The sequence below is a fragment of the Lissotriton helveticus genome, chromosome 8 (genome assembly GCF_964261635.1).
Source record: "Lissotriton helveticus chromosome 8, aLisHel1.1, whole genome shotgun sequence".
NCBI lineage: Eukaryota > Metazoa > Chordata > Amphibia > Caudata > Salamandridae > Lissotriton > Lissotriton helveticus.
In genome coordinates this window covers 744,641,727-744,661,430 of record NC_136069.1, presented here as the reverse complement: position 1 = coordinate 744,661,430, position 19,704 = coordinate 744,641,727, and the positions used below count along the sequence as shown (strand labels likewise).

Genomic DNA, 19,704 nt, shown 5'->3' with positions numbered 1-19,704 from the left:
AGGCAGGTGTGCTAGTATTCTTAAACAAGATAATACCTCTTCTGAAGTTGTTGGTAAAGTGAATATTAATGATAGAAAGAAATACACAGTAAATTATAAAGATAATTTGAACGTCAAACCTAATTACAATAAGTATACGTCTCCTACGGGATTTAAACCAAAATGTTACAGATGTAATAGCTTAAAGCATTTAGCGGATAGTAAAAGTTGTCCTGCTCAAAATGAGCAAAAATTCAATGAAACTGATGACACAGACGATGGAAATGGGTTAGTAATGAACTTACATGACAAACTTGTATTGAATATTCGTTATGATGTTATTATAAACAAACCAATTTTTTTAATGGAGATTGGTGGGGTTGAGGTAAAAATGTAAACTGACTCCGGCTCACCCTATGCTATCATCAACGAAAAACTTTGGAGATCTTCTTTTGTACAAAAAGTGGGTGAACGGTTATTAGACCCTGACATTCACCCTGAAGGTTATGGTGGGGAAACCATTGATCTTTTAGGTTACCGTTGGTTCATTTTTAAGTTTAAAGGAAGAGATTGTAGAGGCAAATTATATATTGCAAAAAAGGGACCACCTGTTCTTGGGTGGTTTGACCAAAAATAATTGCATATCATGTTAGACCCCAATAGCAAAGACCAGGTATTGGTTGTTGATGACTGTAATGTAATTCGCAAAGATATGTTAGAAGAGGTTCCAAATGTTTTCAGCAAGGATTTAGGTAATTTGAAAGGTTTTGAGCACAAGAGCATTATCAAACAAGATGCGTGTCCTAAAGTACATAAATGTAGGAACATTCCCATTTTGGTAAGAGATGAGGTTAGCAAGGAGTTAGACAAACTGTGTCAAATAACATAATTGAGCCTATTGAATAGTCTGATTGGGTTTCTTCGATCATCATAGCAAGACTTAGTAATGGAAAAATTCGGCTCTGTGTTGACCTAAGGTACCTGAATAATAACATAGTTGTGGATAAATTTCCGTTACCAAAAATCAATGAAATGGTGTCAAGTTTAGGTAATACTAAGTGGTTTTCCACCATAGACTTATCATCTGCCTATCACCAGATCTCTTTGTCCCCCGAATCAATGAAATGTATATCTTTTGTCAACCCCTTTGTGTGCTTTCAATATAAACGCATGCCTTTCGGTTTAGCTCCGGCGGCCGCTGTTTTCCAACGATTGATGTTTCACCTTTTTAAAAAAGAACAAGGTGTCGGGTTTTTTCAAGATGACATTGTTGTATTCGGAGATGATGAGAAGGAACATTTAAGGAGACTTAAAAAGGGTCTGAGTATTTTGGAAAGTAAAGGTCTTACAGTAGAGCATTCTAAATGCAAATTTGCATAAAAAAGTGTAACTTATCTTGGTCACATAATCGAAGAACAAGGTGTTAGACCTAAACCGTCATTGGTTTCCGTTATCTCGAGGGCTCCTGTACCTCCCAGAAAAGATGATATCAGATCATTCTTAGGCATGGCGGAGTTTTGTTCAAAATATGTCCCTAATTTTGCAACCAAACCTACAATATTCGCCAACTCCTAAAAAATGTTTTACTTTTGTCTGGTCACAGGCTTGCGACATAGATTTTAAAATCATCAAAGAAGCTATTGCTAAAGCTACTGCCCTTCATAGTTTTGACCCTTCACTTGATAGCGTGATTACTACAGACGCTAGCAACAAAGGCCTTGGGGCAGTTTTGTCAGAAATTAATGACAAAGGTCAAGAAAAAATTATAGCTTACGCATCGAGGTCCTCGTCTCCATGTGAGGAGAAATCCCCAATTATAGAGAGAGAGGCCCTAGCTTGTGCACGGGCGTTAGAACATTTTAAACCTTTTATTTGGGGGAAATTGGGCACACTGCGTTGTGATCACAAGCCTTTTGTTAAGATTTTGACAACTGAAGGTGTTATTACTGTGTCAGCTAGATTGGCCAGAATCTCAATGAGGATGCAAAATTTTATATACAAAATAATTTATGTTCCTGGGAAAAATAATGTAATTGCAGATTTTTTATCCAGAATGCCTGAATGTGGGAACAGTGTGAAAATAATGAATGGAACGAATTACAAATTGCCTTGGTACATGATGAAGGATGATCTGCTTTTAGTAGGGAGGAATGGGACAGTGAATATTTAAAAGACAATACCTTACAAGCAGCTATGTCTCATGTTATTAGTGGTTGGCCTATAAAAAAAGACTTATTGGACTCGAACTACAGAGCATTCTGGGAAATTAGATCAGAGTTATCTATTTCACACAATACTCTTTTAAGAGGTGAAAGAATAAATCCCCCTGAGAATTTACATGAGGGAATTATTGATCTTTGTCATGAGGGTCATCCTGGAATTTTTAGAACTAAGGCTTTAGTTAAAAGATAGTTTTGGTGGCCAGGTTGTGATTCCCAGATTGAGAAAAGTGTAAGGAATTGCATTTCATGTTCATCTACTGATAAAAGCTTACAAACATTCCGTCCTCCTATGTCAAATCCCTGGGAATGTGTTGCAGCTGACATTATGGGACCTATTTATGAGGTTGGTGATTCTCATTGCTACTTAATTGTTCCTATTGACTTATTCTCAAGACGGCCAGTTGTAAAAATTGTTAAAAATGCTGACACTGATTCTGTTCTATTATTCTTTGATGAGACATTTGTTACAGAAAGTATTCCTTCATTCATACTCACAGATATTTTAAAAAGCTAGCTATTGCACATAAAACCACTTTACTTTACAACTCAAGTGAGATTGGTATGTTGGAAAGGTGTAATCGAGTTTTAAAAAACACCATTCAATTATCCTTGAACAGTAATCTTGACTGGCCTACTCAAATAGAAAAAACAGTGTGGAGTTATAGTATTACTGCGAAGGAATCTACGGGATTCTCTCCCTTTAGACTTATGAAAGGCAGGAATCCACGCTCTAAACCCATTCCTACATGGTTGTTTTCTAATGAGATGCAGCCTTGGTCTAGAAGTGAAGTGGAAGCAAGTATGGAACAAATGCATGAAAAAAGTAAAGCTTATTACAATGTTAGGCATGGTACAAAAGAGGTTCATAATATAGATATAGGAGATTGGGTTCATGTAAAAAACCTAACAAGGTTCAAAAGGGTGATTCACAATTTTCAGAACCTTTTCAGGATATTGAGGTTATACTTAACCCTGTAAAGTCAGTGATGATAGGGTTTGGAACTTGAATAGAATTGCCAAATGTCAACCAGATTTTGCCAACTACAATTGGAAACCTGAGGATTTCGATAAAGATACTTCTAAGGATATTCTTTCAAGAGGTGACAACTTAACTGACAACTTAGAGGAGTCTAATGTGGTGTCTATGGGTAATAGTAGTGCTACTTCTTCTGAAGACCTTAGTACTGTTCCTGAAGAACCTATTTCTTCTAGCTTTGAGATTGATGCACCTGGTTCTCTTCGTTCTTCGTTAAAGAGGAAGGTGGTTCCACCAAGATGGTTGAAAGACTACATTAATAATAATAGGTAAATAGTTCATATTGTTTTAAGGTATGGAATTAAAATTAAATGAGATTTTTTATTTGTTTTATGTCCGAAGAAAAGGGGATGTTTTGTGTCAGAATTCTTAGAGTTTTTATTATCAACATTCCCTATGATGTATTGTAGAGCGTTGTATGTGCCATTTTAAGAATGTAGTAATGTCATTATAGAATGTTTGTTTTGAAGTGTACAGTTACATTTAAAGCATGAAGCTGGATGCATGCTGGTTCAGCTCTTCGACTTAATAAAGGGAATTGAATTGCAAATTATCCAGAATCCTTTATTAAAGCGGTAGTGATTATTCTTTTACAAGGATACTTCGTAGACATAAAGTGTTTCAATACTATACAGTTTCCTTCTTTATATGCATCTTCGTTGTCAAAAAAGGGACAGGTATCATTTCAAAAGCTGCTGTCCTCTATCATAATGGCACTGACTGTGTGCATCAAATCAAGGGTTGTCTGGTCCGGGCTTTAGTCATGAGTGGCACTGTCACCCCCGTGAATTTGGATGTAGTATGTGCTGTATCTGTGTAATTATAGTCCTTGTTGGGTCACAGTGTTTTTATTTGGCATTTGTCAGTTATAACAGCTCAACAAAGAAGATTAGAAGATTCGGAAGAAAGTTAACAGGCTGTTGACACCATAGTCTCTGGCCCCTCGCCTCGGTATGCATAGACATCCAAAAACAGGGTGTTCTAGTGCATGTGTAGTTCTTCACAAACCCCATCAGAACCACTTGTTGTCAACTACCAGGAGTAGGGTACAGTGTAGTAAAGCAAAATGATCGTGCCTCCCTGCAGAATGTGATGAGCCCCCTCCAAGTCTTCCATATCTGACAGATATTTGTTGGCCTTGGGCTGAATGAGGTCCCTCTTCGAGGGCTGGGGGACCGTCTGGAGGGATTGGGTCCCACTTGTGTCACAGGGGAAGAAGGGACCTGCGTTATGCCCCTGGTAGTAGTTGATGTAGGGGCCAGATGTACGACTGTTCTTAGCAGTCGCAAAAAGAGAATCAGACATTTTGCAACCGCTAAAATGGCTTCTGTCATGTACTAAATCTAATTTGTGAGTCGGCAACCTGGTAACAACTCACAGAATAGGGTGTGCGAGCCGCTATTAGGAAGGGGTGTGCCAACAGCCTACCTTCCTAATAGCAAGTAACAGGGTCATGTAAATGTGTTGCATTTGTAAAGCGCACAGCTGCCCATGCAACGGGGCGTCCCGGCGCTGCACTCATACCGCTGTGGAACCCTTCCTGGCTTTTCCATGTGAAAGGTCCACTCCTGGGCACCCCCAAGGTGAAGCCAGGCACCCAAGCGCTGCTGGGGCCGTTGTGGAGATTAAGCAAGCTATTGCCCAGAGTCACAGAGTGGGACCCATGATTAGACTAGCCCCGAGGCGAGAATTATCAGGTCCGGGGAGATTGAGTCCAAGAGCCGCCGAGGAGGGAATTGAACCCTGGTCCCAGGCCAGACCTCTGCATCAGGGTCTGCCGCTCTAACCATTGAGCCACGCTTCTCCACATGTAAGAATGTTTTGTAACCATAAATGCGGTCGCAAAACATTCATACTTTACCAATTCTGTGAAGGAGGTAGTAGCCCATTCCAAAATGACAAGGAGTCACCAAGGGACCCCTTCGTGAATGTGGGCGTCAGCATTTATTTTAGAGCATTCAGTTGTGCCACGGACCACTGCCTGATTATTAAAGAAAATGTAAAAGATTCCTTTTCATTTAGTTCAAATGTATCCCGTTTTCTTTTGAGCTTATAGGACCCTAAGAGAAACCTTAGGAGCCATCTAGTGGCTAGAACGTGGCTTTTTTCAGATGGTTAAGAGTACCCCAGCAGGCAAAATGTTGTTTTTCCTGGACCACAGAAAAACTTTGCATCTTTCTAGTCAACCATTACCAGGCAGCAGACTTTGCATTTTATAAACGATGTGGCACCTGTTTGCCTGTGTATGCCAGCAATGACCTCCTCCTGACGTATACGCAAGTTTGTATCATCAACCGCTCCACCAAAACGTTACCTCACACACATCTCCATTTATTTAATCACCAGCTACCTGGTTCTAATGTCCTAAAGTTCCTTGACACTGAGCAGCAGTTCTAGTTCAGAAGCGTTTTCATTGCAAACATATCCACATAACTGACTGTTTGGTAATCGCAGCAATCAGCCCTATCGTGGGGCTTATCGTTGCGAGTGGTCCTCAAGGTGATGCGAGGCGATTCATAAAACTCATCAATAAATAAACCGCAGTGGAGAACGTGCCAGCTTTCTACAAGGAATGCATCAGAAATGCAAATCGCCCACTGTTAAGATAAAAGTGAAAGAGTAAAGATACATTTGTTGCGCTCGTGTTACTACTATTAAATACATGGATACCTTCATAAATAGCATCGTGTTTCTGCAATGAAGTAAAATACCAATATATTTCATTTGAGTTTACAGACTGGCTTTGGGCCATTTATTAACATCTCTATGTAAAGGGAGATGTGTTAAGTAATGCAAAAATGTGTGTTGATATGGCTTTAATGACACTTCACTCAGCCAATGCCAACTTTTATAACCAGCATTGGCAAACCAATACGTCTCTCCTTTGAGGCCTATTGACTTTGTCAATGTTTTTATTTAAGCAGCACAGCATCCCTTATGTGGGCCGCATGGTTAAATAAATATTTTTTTAGAAAAGCTTTATTACATCACTTTGTAGGTGCACTACAACTCATGCATGCAGCTACAAAATGACTTGGGTGCTTTTTGTTTTTTATTTTTAGTTACAGATTAGAGTTTTTAAAGGGGTTGAGAGAAGCAACACAAGGGTGGAAGCAACATGGGGTTTTGGATGGGGCAGTAGCATGGTTATGCGAGTGGGAAGGATCAAACAGGCAACAGTCAGCAATGTGGAGCTGGCAGGGAGAAAGCATGCAGGGGAGTTGAGTAAAAGCAGAAGTGGATGAAAGAGAAACACAGAGCTTAGTGGAGGGAGAGAAACACACCAGGAAGACAGGTAAACACATGGACTCTCGTACAGTTCTTAAAATAAATAGAGTAACACCTGAAATAAGTGTTCAGTTGAAGGGTGTAGTAATGTGTACATGCTCAAGGAGTGGGGCAAAATAAGAAACCTACACAGCTATCGAGTAAGCGGACTCTAAGCCCTCAGTAGGATACCACTATGTCTAGTAACACTGTCTTGGCAAGACATAAAAATGGCAAGAACAAATTGAGTATTTTTGCCCGAAAGCCCACTCTTCTGTGATATAATATATGTATGTGTATTTGCAACATGAAGTCTCCAACAGATAGCTACAACTGTCTCAGATGTGGCCTAAAAAGTGTATATAGCGAGGGGCTTTGGAGAGCTTGATTGGCAAATATTTACAAGAGCTTGCCTACACAGAGGTACTCTTTTTAGGTCTTGCTCAAGATAGCTACACTTGGTTGCTGAAAATCATGAAATTAAAAAATTTAAAAAACACAATATGACAACGGGGTTGGGAGTGGTCTACACTTTTCATAGCAACACCAGTAACAACTGTTGCAAGCAAAGCATTAACAGCAGAGACTAGACGAGTGGCCTCAGGCCACCACAATAGAGACGAGAGGAGTAGCAACAGGAGGGTCAAGTTGAGCAATCACAGCAACCACTAAAGAAGGGACGAAAGCAGTGACAAAAGCGGTCATCGGAGCAGGAACATCTGCAACCACAGCTGCAACTACGGTAATGACAGTAGCAGTGCAGTCATAGCAGGAACAACAGTGATGACAATAGCTTATACCACAACACGCCCCCTAGCAACAGCAAAAGGAGCCTGAGCAATAGTTGCAACTACAGCCACCACCACAGTAGCAATAACTACTGCAGCAGTAATTGATTGCAGTTCAGGGGCCACAGTATAAACAGAAACTTCCACCACATTATTAACCAAAGCAGGGTCCACCATAGGTATCACAGCTGCCACCAAACAGTCATCAAAAGAAGTCCTAGCAATGAGCACAGACCACAGCAGTGACAACTGCTGCCACCATGGCAGAATCAACAGCACTTATCACGAAGGCAGGAACAACATGAGTGATCACAACTTTATCCACAGAAAAAAAACACAGCGGCTACAAGAATGACAACAGTAGCAGCAACATCTGACAAAACAGCAGGGAAAGCACCAGGAGCAATAGTGACCAGCATGGTGTAGTGTCTTGCTGGACACATCATGCAACAGTCCCTCCCTAGGAGACCGCATACAGCCATAAGGTTTTGGACATCTTCGAACACTTTTCTGTGTCCTGTCTCTCACAGGTTAAAGTGTGAATGCAAGCAGAGATGTCCTGTTGGAGCCAGCTTCATTAGACCATGCGTCCACATGCTGCCCTACTGATAGACTCTGTAGATTGAGGGACTATGTGGTATCCTGTTTATTTTTCTTTTGTTTCTTCAGGTTGAACTTGTTGTCTTTTCTTTTAGATTTTGGGAGGAATGTAGTGTCCAGCTGAACACTTCATGCTACAACCCCTCTTCAGGGGCCATACTTACACCCATCCAACACAGGCGTCACCAGTCAGGTGACCCGGTTAATAAAATACCCATGGCTAGTTGCACCCACCAGAACAAGTTGTCCATGTCATTCATTACTATGGCATGTTGGCCCAAGGCATTACACATAGCAGGGGTTGCAGGAGAAACTCCACCTGCCACAATAGTAGGGTCATGAGCAGCAACCAAAGCTGTAACCACAGCAGGTACTAGAACAGCAATCACAACAGCCACCAGTGCAGGGATAACAGAAGCAAAAAGTACCCTGACAGTAGTGACCAAAGATTCAGCTAGAAAGGACCACAAAAGCTACCATAAGGGCATTTGCTTCCAGCATGGCATGGTCAACCGCAGTGACCACAGTTGGAATGACAGAAAATAATACAGCTTCTAGCAAAGCAGACACAAGCAGAGCAACAACAGCTGCCACAACATCAGGGGCCACATCAGCAACAAAAGGGGTTACCAAAGTTGCAACAACAGCATGTACTGCAGCAGCAAGAACATCTGCATCACAACAAGGATCAAAGCAGCACCAGAACAGGGACAACTGCATTGCTCACAATTCTAGCCACAGAATTGGCAACAAATGCACCTGTAACAGCAATAACTCCTGCGCAAACAGCAGCTGTCAATACAGCATGGAAAACAACTGGAGAAATAGCTGCCAGCAAGTTGGGGCAATTGCAACAATAGTTGTAACTGCTAGGAAAAAAAAAGGGATGAGTCGCATATTTTAAATTCCTCTCACCCCTGTCTATTACTCTTAGCCGCATTCTAGTCTGTAATGTTTTTTACTCACTGCGCCACTATAGGCAGAGACCAGCTGTATGGAAATTTGCCATGATCCTGCACCAATAAGAACAGACCAGCCCCATTTACTAAGCTATGTGCCATCTGAACTGGAGGGTGGGCTCTAAAACTGGCTACTCATCTGGTACTTCATCTCTTCAATACATCAAAATACACCCTATCAAACTGAAATAGGGAGGAAGGGACGGGATAGAATTCTGCCCCAGTAAGGGGAAAACTTTTAAAATATTATAGACATAACACTGTAGTGAACATACTTTGATTCAAACACAGCATTTTAGAGTTACTATTTGAATCCACTACTCTAGCTCATTCTTCCAGGCATTTATTACATCGCAATACAGCCCATTGCTCCTCAAATTCACTGTCTAATTTGTTATCCTTGTATTACACAGAAGCAAACCTTTTTGATATATTTTGTGTTATATGAATAAAAACTTTTGGTGGGAAGGAAAAGGAGCATTTGGTGATATCTATGCACAGGTAAGAGACTTACCTAAATAAAATGGAAAGCACATTTTGTCAATTATTTTATTTTTCTATATATTTCAGGAGTTGTGCCATCTTTCTAGTGTGCAGCCTTTTATTTATTGCCCGTCAATCAAATGCTGCAACTCTCTCCAAACCAAATATCGTATTGATATTGGCGGATGACCTCGGCATTGGGGACATTGGGTGCTATGGCAATGACACAATAAGGTAAACATTATTGGTTTGAAGAAAACAATTGAATCATAGTTGTTTATTAGCATCAATGATTTCAGAATTCTTCAAATGGTATATATTTGTTTGCAAATGAGGCTAAAGATAAACAAGGTATATTAGATTTTTATTTCCAAAATGTTCTACCTTTTGAAATTAACTTGTATGTTGTTGCCGTTTCCTGGAGAAAAAAGTTATCAGTTTTTGGGCATTAGCTACAGATAGATTTATGCAGGTTTGTGGTATTTTTATAGCACAAATCTAGCCAAAAGGCAGAAGAGTCAAAGGGAAGCATACAATGAACAAGGGTTAGTAGAGGAGCTGGCTTCTGGGAGCAGACATGTCCTGTTAACAGAATGGTGGTGTACTGTTCTAGAGATGTGTCTTCAACTCACTGCTAAATTGAAGCAGCTTGGGTAGAGGATGTAGCCTTACGGCCAGAGCAGTCCACCTCAAAGATGGGGAACCAGGTTCGAGTCTCAGCAACGACGCTCAACATCCTGTAATTCTGGGCAAATCCTTTAATCTCCCTGTGCCTTACAAAAATGAATGTGTCTATGTGTAACAAAACTGGTGCTATGTAAAGGGTTCTGAGACCCGATATCTTCAGGTCTAGTTCACGCTATATAAAACTCAAGAAAAATAACAAAATTGGAGCAGCATTGGGATGATCCTGATGGATACAGGGTGCTCCAGATCATGGGTGCCTAGGTGGAAAAGGCCTGCTGCCTTATTTTCTATTTTTTAAAACTTCTTAGTCTCCAGTCTGATTTTGTGCTGGCCGCGGATGTGTTGAGACCCACTAAAGAAAGTAAGCTTGTCTGTAATTAGGTGGGAATGCTGGTTGTAATGGCTCTGTAAATGATGCAACTGATTTTGGAGATGGTTAGGTCTTGCAAATGGAGTGCCATCAGGATGGGGGTGATGTGATCATATTTCTTCAGGTCCTGGATGAGACATGCTGTGGCATGAAGGCTGTCCTTATCTGGGGCCATAGTATATTCCAAGAGGTCACGGAGAGAGCATTATCCCTTCCAAATGCCAGAGTACAAGACTTGAAGAGCAGTGAAGTCGTTTTCAGGAAGAAACTGTTTCACTTTCTTTAGAAGAGTGATCTGGTACCAAGCTGTCTACATTTGTTTTTTGCAATGTGTTCCTTGATGGTGAGGTTGGTGTCCAGACAAAATCCAAGTGAGAAACTATTGAATCAAATTTGGGGTTTCAACGTTGTCAATGTGTATGTCATTTGGGTGTTTGTACTATTTCTAGCTTGTTGTTTTTGGCACATAACAGTATCTAGTTATTTACAGTCGGGGGATGGGAGCACACTGCCTCACAGTCCAGCACAGTTTGCCCCTCTGCATTATGGTGAATGTAGTTTGCAATTAGCACTTACATAAATATTCGTAGTAATATTTGACCAGTGTTGGTGCAGGTAGTGGTGTTCATCTTTAGACACGCTTTTCTGGATTTTATCCTTCATCAGTAGAGATCAAAAACAAATTTTAGGAAGGGTTGCTGAGAATGCTGCCACAGTCCTCTCAGGTCTTGGTAGCTCTCACAGACACAGCTCCAAAAGCTCAACAGCTTACTGGCTCAAGCAACCCTTTTCAAACAGAAGGGGGTTGGGAGCGCACAGCCTCACTTCCCACCCCTATTCGCCCCTTTGCATTATAGTGACTGCATTTGACTATTAGTGCATACTTGAATATTAGTAGTAGTATTTCACCAGAGTAGGTGCTGGTCTTGCTGTTCGTCGCTATAAACGTGTTTTTCGATTTTATCCTTCATCCTCCTTTTGTTCAAAAAGGCTCCCTTGAGTCAGTGATCTGACAAGCTTTTGGAGATGCACCTGTGAGGTACTGAGACCAGAGAGGAATGTGGCAGCATTGTCAGCAATGCCTGATCACATGTGTTTTTGATCTCTACTTTTGAATTATATAAAACAGTTCAGTCTATAAAAATACGCATTCAGATATATAGTTTTGATGATTTTGTTTTTGATTCTGTGAATCCGTTTCAATTAAAAAAGACTTTGCAGTACATGGTACACACCAAAAGATATAGAAAAGATAATAGGGAGTGATGAACACATGTTGGCCACAACGAGATAAAAGGCCACAATGGAAAAAAAAATTCAAAGGGACGAGTAAAATCCATCTCCCACCTCCAGCTCACTCACTAGCGCTGGGACGCACCCGGGCAGCCATGTGCTTTATAAATCCTTTTTTCATTTCATTTTATTTCATTTCATAGTGATGTAGAATAAATACGGAACACAAACCTAATGCTTTTGACATTTCTGCTCTCATTGGCTAATATCCGAAAAACATCTAATCTGTGAGCACTTCCCTTGTTGAACTGAGGTGATTGAATATTAGTATTATGTTTACAGCTCCAAATCTTTCCTGGAGCTGTAAAAATACTTTAGAGAGGACTAAAAGTTTAAATAGAGCAGCTATTCACAGCAATGAATGTCAATTAGTGCATTTGTATATAACACAGAAAAAGAAAATGTCTTGAATTAATTGTTACATATTTGCAAACCAGGCAAGATAAATGGGAAGATTATCAGGGATTTTTAAACATGATAAATAATGGGTTGTCCACATTGAGACATGTTTTGAGATGAAATATGGTCGCAGTTGTTAGGTAAATTGTTGAAAAGTTTGCCTTTTTGCGTTCTCGCTATAGACCACTTCTGCTGTGAGGAGACAGCATTGTATACCATACTCCGCAGAGACAATCCGTGCTCAAGATTGGATGGCTTATGTGTCAATGACAGTTCCCTTGCTTCTATTTGTTGCTTTCCTCCCTTTCTGTGTTGGGTTCGCTCACAGGAGCTTTTTGGAATCGCTGTCTGTAGATTTGGGACTCTGAACACAGCATTGAAACAAGATTGCTGCCTTTCAGTGCCACCTAGTGGGCACTAGAAAAGCTGTTGCAGAAATGTGAATGATACAACATCGATCTTAAGAGACTACTATAAACAAGCATTTTTTTATGTTCTGTTTTATGTTTTGTGTGTTGTAAGTTATGTTTTATGTTATGCAGGGTATCCTGATGCTGATCAAGTGTGAGCTTAGCCAAGCCTGTGGCCTAGTGGAACTACTCGAAAAATGAGGTCTTCAGCTTCTTGCAGAATTCAAAAAGTTAGGAAGAGACTCTTGTGTGTAGTGGCAGGTCATGCCACACTTTATGAGCAATGTAGGAGAAGGCTTAACTGTCAAATCTGGTTTTCCTTGTACTTTGATTGTGAGCAAGTAGGCGTCCCGAAGAGTGGAGGTGTCTCAAAGGTTTGTGAAACCAGATCCTATTGTTGAGGACAGTTGCATGTTTCCAAGCTTCTGGAAAGGTTGTGGAAGAGGTGGAGGCATCCAGAATGGCATTGAGCATCTCACTGATGGGTTTCAGTGTTCTGGAATATGTGTGGTATGGGTAGGGATCCGATGGGGCACCTGAATGGATTTACTTCATGGTAGCAGCGGTTTCAGCTGGGGTGATGACCGGCCATGTGGTAAGCAAGACTGATTGGCATTGCAAATGCTTATTATTGGAAATGCAATAGGTCTCGCATTAGGAAAGTTTGAGCTATTGGTCTTATAAATGATTTTTTTTAAATGTATGTGTTGTTTTTGAAAATAGCTAAATTAATAGCTTTTTGTCATTTACAATGCCAATAGTTATAACTTTTCGCAAATGTGACACCTATAGCAATTGTAATGCAACATGTTTTGTATTTACGTGACTTAGATGTATTGATATTCCAAATAACAATGGATTTTAATTTTTTTAAATAATTAATACTTAAATCATTTAAAAAAAAGAGGGGTCATAAACAAACTAGCCGCAACGTGCACATAACTATTGTTTTTGATTCAAGAGAAATTATTACGATTCTCTTTAGTCAACAAGGACGTGATCAATCCATCCCGTAGGGGTAGAGGAGCTGAGCTCAATTAAGCAAGGAGAGGCCTCGGCGCGCCCATTGACGCGCTGTGTAATATTTTCAACAAGCAGTTCACCAATCAATCCAAACGTGACTGTCTCTGTACTAAATTGTTGTCCGTGACAGTACTATTTTAAATATCTCTTACCCAAACACTGTAGTCTAATATTATTACAAATCTGAAATCGTTTAAAACTAAAGTACATAAATGTTATTTTAATTCATGGTATTTCTTCGTTGTAATCCCTTTCAAACTCCCAGTAGAAACTAAATCACGACCACTGCCCGTTTTAATTTATTACTGGTTTAGTCATGCATGATTAAAGTGTTTAAAAGGTTGCCCTTCCCAGTGCTGCGCTCGGGTCCGAGAGAGGCAAGGCTACTTTTTTGTTTCCGTTGTGGGGAGGGGGGAGGAGAAATGTGACACGGCCGCAGCAGGTGGCGGAGCAAGGAGAGCGGCGATGAGGGAGAGACACGGCCTGGCGGCCGTGAATAGTGTGAAGCAGCAGGGGCCTTTGAAGTGAAGCTAAGCGTCACTTGAAAGGTGTGGGAGGAGTGAGGAATGAAACAAGTTTTTAAAAAAATGCGGCTGAAGCAGAGCGCACGCTGGGGGAAGCTTGTGGGGTGGAGCGGGCAGAGCTGCTGGGGAACAGATGGCTGGCGATTTGATGCTGTGCACGCGCATTTTAACTCATTGCGCTTGCGCATTGACCTGAAAGCGCACGTGCACTGCATCAAATCGCCAGTCTGGTTAAACTCTGTTTAAGCCCCTATAGTTTCGCAAGCTCAATGCGCATGCGCATTGACAGGTGAGACCTAAAAAGGGGTTCCTACAACAGAGTGCAGGCAGCAAGTATGTAGTCGCAAACTGATTCTTGCTACTGCCTTTCCATCTTATGTGTCGATCAAAGTGGTTGATGCCCAGTGATCATCTCACAGCAGTTGGCGAAGCAGTGTAATCGGTGGCGAGTGCTCGTCACGATCATTAGCTCTGTCCTCAAAGGAGGACGTGTTGTGGCAGGGAAGCTAGCAGATGGAGGGATTTATTCAAGCGAATCAGTCAAACTTGTTCAACTTGTGCTTCTTTGCCACATTTTTCAGGTGAGTGCTTCCATGGTGGTGGGGTGGAAGGGTCAATTTGTGCCAGTTGATTCATTTATATTTTCCAAGGGGCATGTAGTAGTAACCTCTGACAAGGCTCCAGTGAAAGGATTTTTTAGTTTTCTCTCATTCTGCAATTCCCAGCCAAGAGACTGTTTATTCACATCTCAGTTGAGCAAATGGTTCTTTCCCTTGCGCTGTCTGGCAACAATGCTTCGAGTTCAAGGGCATCGTGACATACATATTTTTTTTTTCTTTGGAACACTGGGCGGCTGGTGTACAAGGGCGAGATGGGCGTCGCCCTGCCACCATGGGGGGTTTCAAAAATCCGAGATAAAACACCGAGCAGATAGTAAAAAACTGTGGTGGCTGCTTGGTAAACAAAAATGTGCAAATTTGCATTTTTCTTTGAGGGGGCGGGGGGATGGCCCTTGACTCTGGTTTGCCTTGGCCGGGCAAAGATGTCTTCGACCTGAAGGCAGAAAGCACTGACTGCAGTGATGACACACTGTTGGGCGCAGCCTGTGTCTCACTGCTAGACTACAGTTTCATTTTGGGTGTTATTTCCAAAGCCCAGGTGTAGTGTTGCGCTCTAGCTCCCGGCGCTCCTGCGTGATGACGCGGTGCGCTGGAGCGAGAGCGGAACACATGCGCATGCGCGAGAGAGAAGGGAAGCGCGCGAACGGCGATTGCAGGCAGAAGCGACTGGAGCCTGTCCTGTGTAGACGCTCGGCGCACTTGTGAATAGGCATACCCAGCTGCAAATAAACGAACCTGTTAGAAGCACTCAGCATCACGGTGTCCTCATTTGGGGGTGAACTAACAACATTACAGTGGCGACGAGGAGTGGGATCCCCCACCAACTTCACCCTGGGAAAAAAACTACGAAAATTACTGCGACTGCGACGCCAGCTACGCGCCAAGGTAAGACATTGTTGGGACACTAGAAAAGAGAGGATGCGACAGGGAGGAAGCACACTATTCACAGAAGAGCGCGGCAGAAGTGCACAAGTCCCAACCAACGGCGCCACGTGCCCCAAGGCCTACCACAAAGCGCCCCAGGAGCAACACGGTGGGGCAGTGACGACACCCCACTGAGGCCCTGGCAGAGAAAGGAGATAGCGGCACGGGGGATGAAAAAGAACAACTCCCCAGCAGGTTACAGGACAGAAACACCAGCGCACCCGACAGCCCCAAATGCCAGGGAGAAGGTTCGGACCAAGGAGAAAACAGCAGTGCACCAGGCAGCCCCGAGAACCAAGGTGAAGGACCGAGGGTAGTGCCCAAGATGAGTAACCAGGCGACATTCCTCACAACACCTATTCCATTCCTACCCAGACCAGGTGAACCCCAGATGAAATGGGAGGATTGGAGGGAATACTTCAAAAACTATGTAGAAGCCTTAGAAGATGAAAACGGGGAAGCGTTCTCTAGCGCCAGAAAAAAACGGTTACTGTTACACAATTTGGGTCCTGAAGGAATAAGGGTGTTCGCAAATATCGTACCCGCGACGAGGCAAGCAGCAGATGATGACGTCTTCAAGCATGCCTTGGAGGACCTAGACAATCACTACCGCTCGGCTGTGTGTGTCTCCATTGACCGGTTCAACTTCCAACAAAGGAAGCAAGAAGAAGGTGAATCCATAGACGATTATGTCGCAGCACTGAGACAACTAGCGATTACGTGTAAATATGGACAACTTCAAGATGATTTAATCAAAGATCAAATTGTAATGCACACCACCAACAGATCAGTACAGGATAAATTGTGGGCACACGGAGAAGCAACACTAAAAGAGGTGATCGCAATGGTAAAGAAAGCTGAACTCTCAAAACGTTGCGCCGAAGCGGCAAAAAAGGAGAACGCCCAAAGGCTGATGGTCAACAGAATTGACGAAGCCGAGTCCCCAAACAGGCAGAGAGGAGCAGCAGGAGACAGGAGAAACGTGTCCAAATGGTCAGGAAAACCGGGATAGTCAGGAAAACAGTCCACGGACAACAGATTCGCGTGCTATAGGTGTGGAAGCACAGCGCACACAGCCCAGGACAAGCGATGCCCAGCATTCCGCGGCAAGTGCACGTTCTGCGGCTTGATCGGACATTATGAGAAAGTGTGTCGCAAGAAAGGGAAGAAGTCAATGGTGAAGTACATTGCGCAATCCCCATCAGGAGACCCAGCAGAGGAAGATCTGGAGGACGATGACATGGTTCTATGTGTCGAAGAACAAGTATTAGAAGTAACGGGCAAACGCTCAGACAAACCACAAGCGGACATGCTGATTGGAGGGGTGAAAATCCGAATAGCAATTGACTCTGGATCACCATACTCCATTGTACAGAGATCGGTATGGGAAGAAGATTTCAGACCCAATCTTGGCCCGAAATTAGATCCGCCGGACATACGACCAATATCGTACACCAACAACCTAATTTCCATGGTAGGGTACCGAACCCTGAAGTTTGAATTCAGGGGGAGATCGGCAGTATGCAAGCTATATGTGGCGGAGCGAGGACCCTTGGTGCTGGGATGGAGAGACCAGGGAGACCTTGGAATAAAATTAGACCCAGGTGGCAAGGAACTGACGGATGATGGCAGTTGGCCAGAACTGGAGAAATTGAAGCAAGACTTCCCCAAAGTGTTCGGAGGCACAGTTGGCAAACTCGAGAAATTTGTACACAAGATACTTCTCAAGGAAAATACGAGTCCGGTATCCCACAAAGTCAGAAACATACCCATTGCGGTTAAGGATGCCGTCCAACAGGAACTACAGAGACTAGAGGAGCAAGGAATAATTGAACCAATCGACAGCTCGGAATGGTTGGTGCCCCTGGTGGTGGCCAGAAAACCAAACGGCAAGGTGTGTCTTTGTGTGGACCTGCGCGAACTCAACAAATGCCTTATAGTCGAGAAATTCCCATTACGAGGATCAAAGAGATGTTGGCCAAAATGAGAGGGGTGACATGGTTTTCCACCATTGACCTCACCTCCGCATACCATCAAATAGACTTGCACCCAGCGAGCAGGAGGCTCACCTCCTTCATCACACCTTTTGGGTGTTACCAGTATCGCCGCATGCCTTTCGGATTGGCGTCAGTGGCGGCTGTTTTCCAAAAGCTCATGCACCGCCTGTTCAAAGATGTGGAAGGCGTCCAATACTTTCAGGATGACATCCTGATAATGGAGACAAACTGAAAAGACCACGATAAGAAACTGGCCAAAGTGTTGACAGTGCTACAAGAGAAGGGCCTCACCGCTGAGTGGGACAAGTGCAAGCTGGGCATGTCAGCAGTCACCTATCTCGGGCATGAGATAGGGAGTCACGGAATCACCCCAAAAAGGCAAAACGTGAAAGCAATTTGTGAAGCCAAAGCTCCAGTCAACAAGGATGAAGTGAGATCATTCCTGGGAATGGCTGAGTATTATAGTAAATTTGTCAGACATTTTGCCACAAAGACTCACAGGCTCAGACAACTCATAAGAGATAAGACGGCGTTCCAATGGGATGATGAATCCCAAGGCGAGTTTGAGGAGTTGAAAATCAACATAAGTCAGGCGGTGCCACTACATGGATACATTCCCTCAGGTCGCACAATCCTGACAACCGACGCCAGTGAAAAAGGCTTAGGAGCTGTACTGCCACAGGAGCAAGATGATAATACCGTGGAAACCCTTAGCTTCGCCTCCTGGGCGTTGTCACCCACAGAGCAGAAATTCAGCGTCATCGAAAAAGAGATGCTAGCGGTGACATGGGCCATGGGAAAATTCCGGCAGTGGGGCACCCGCTTCAAACTGCAAACTGACCACAAACCACTGGTCATGGTGCTCACCTCAAGTGGGCATTAAACGGCAACACCACGCATAGCAAAAATGACCCTCAAATTATTGGAATACACTTATGGCGTGAAGTACTTACCAGGGACACGCAATAAGGTAGCAGCCTACCTTAGTCGGGCCTCAGCCATGGAAGACGCACCTGAAATCTCACCAGGAGAGGACGAAATGGTGGCTGCGATGGAAGACTCGGAAAGAACAATCAGCAGGCAAGAATGGGCCCAAGCCTATGAGGATGACGGTGAGATGAAAGAAGTCAAGGACTATCTGGTCGCAGGTTGGCCAGAGAAGAAAAGGCTGAAAGAAACCCTGAAGAAATTCTATGAAGTGCGGGAGGAATTGTCAATGAGAGACTCAGGAATCTTCGTGTACCGCAGCAACAAAGTGGTTCCTCCCACGACCTTAATCCCGCTACTGCTGAGCCAGCTACACGAGGGCCATCTCGGCATCGTGAAGACGAAACTACGTGTGAAACAAATGTACTGGTGGCCTGGGATGGACATTCAAATAGAGAGACATGTGAGGGAGTGTGACCAGTGCCAGGAAGCGGACAAGATTTTGAAACCCCTGAGACCGGCTTTAGGTACGTTTGAGCAACCCCGCAACCCATGGGAAGACATTGCGGTGGACATTTTAGGACCTGTGTTGGACACCAGAGGAACAGCAAAGTACCTATGTGTCGTGGTGGATAAATACTCCAAGTGGCCAGAGGTAGATGTTCAAGAAGTCACGGACTCCGAAGCGGTGTTGAAATTTCTCACCTCAGTGTTTCTACGTGAAGGGATACCAAAGACAATCCTAAGTGACAATGGGCCGCAATTTACTTCGGAAAAATGGACCAGGTATATGGAGAGAAATGGGATTAAGTCCAAACACACCTCAGTGTACCTTCCCGCGAGCAACGGACAAGTAGAAAGGTTCAACCGTGTCCTGATGGGATCCATACAGGCCGCAATAATGCAAGATAAAGACTGGGAGGTGGAGATACAGAGCATGCTGTGGGCCTACAGAATCACCCCGGCCTCGATAGGCTACAGCCCCTTCCAGATTTTGAGGGGTAGACTCCCCTTTACGAGAGACACCGTCGTCTGGAGAGAGAAGACGATCACGAGCAAATGGTCACCAGCCGTTGTTCAGCACAACCTGGAGAAGGCCCAGAAGGTGTACACCGATCATTACAATAGGAGACGTAATGTCAAAGACACGGATCTAGAGAGAGGGGAATGGGTGAGAATCAAGCTTGCCACACTCA

General features: G+C 43.3%; 1 protein-coding gene across 3 annotated transcripts in view; it reads left to right on the top strand.

Moving 5' to 3' along the window:
* LOC144772898 (arylsulfatase D-like) overlaps positions 1-19,704 on the top strand; it is a 734,130-nt gene that overhangs the window by 258,370 nt on the left and 456,056 nt on the right. For all 3 annotated transcript variants that reach the window (XM_078657571.1, XM_078657574.1, XM_078657572.1), the window contains one exon: positions 9,422-9,568. In XM_078657571.1, coding sequence (XP_078513697.1) covers positions 9,422-9,568 — 147 coding nt within the window. The remainder of the gene's footprint in view (positions 1-9,421; positions 9,569-19,704) is intronic.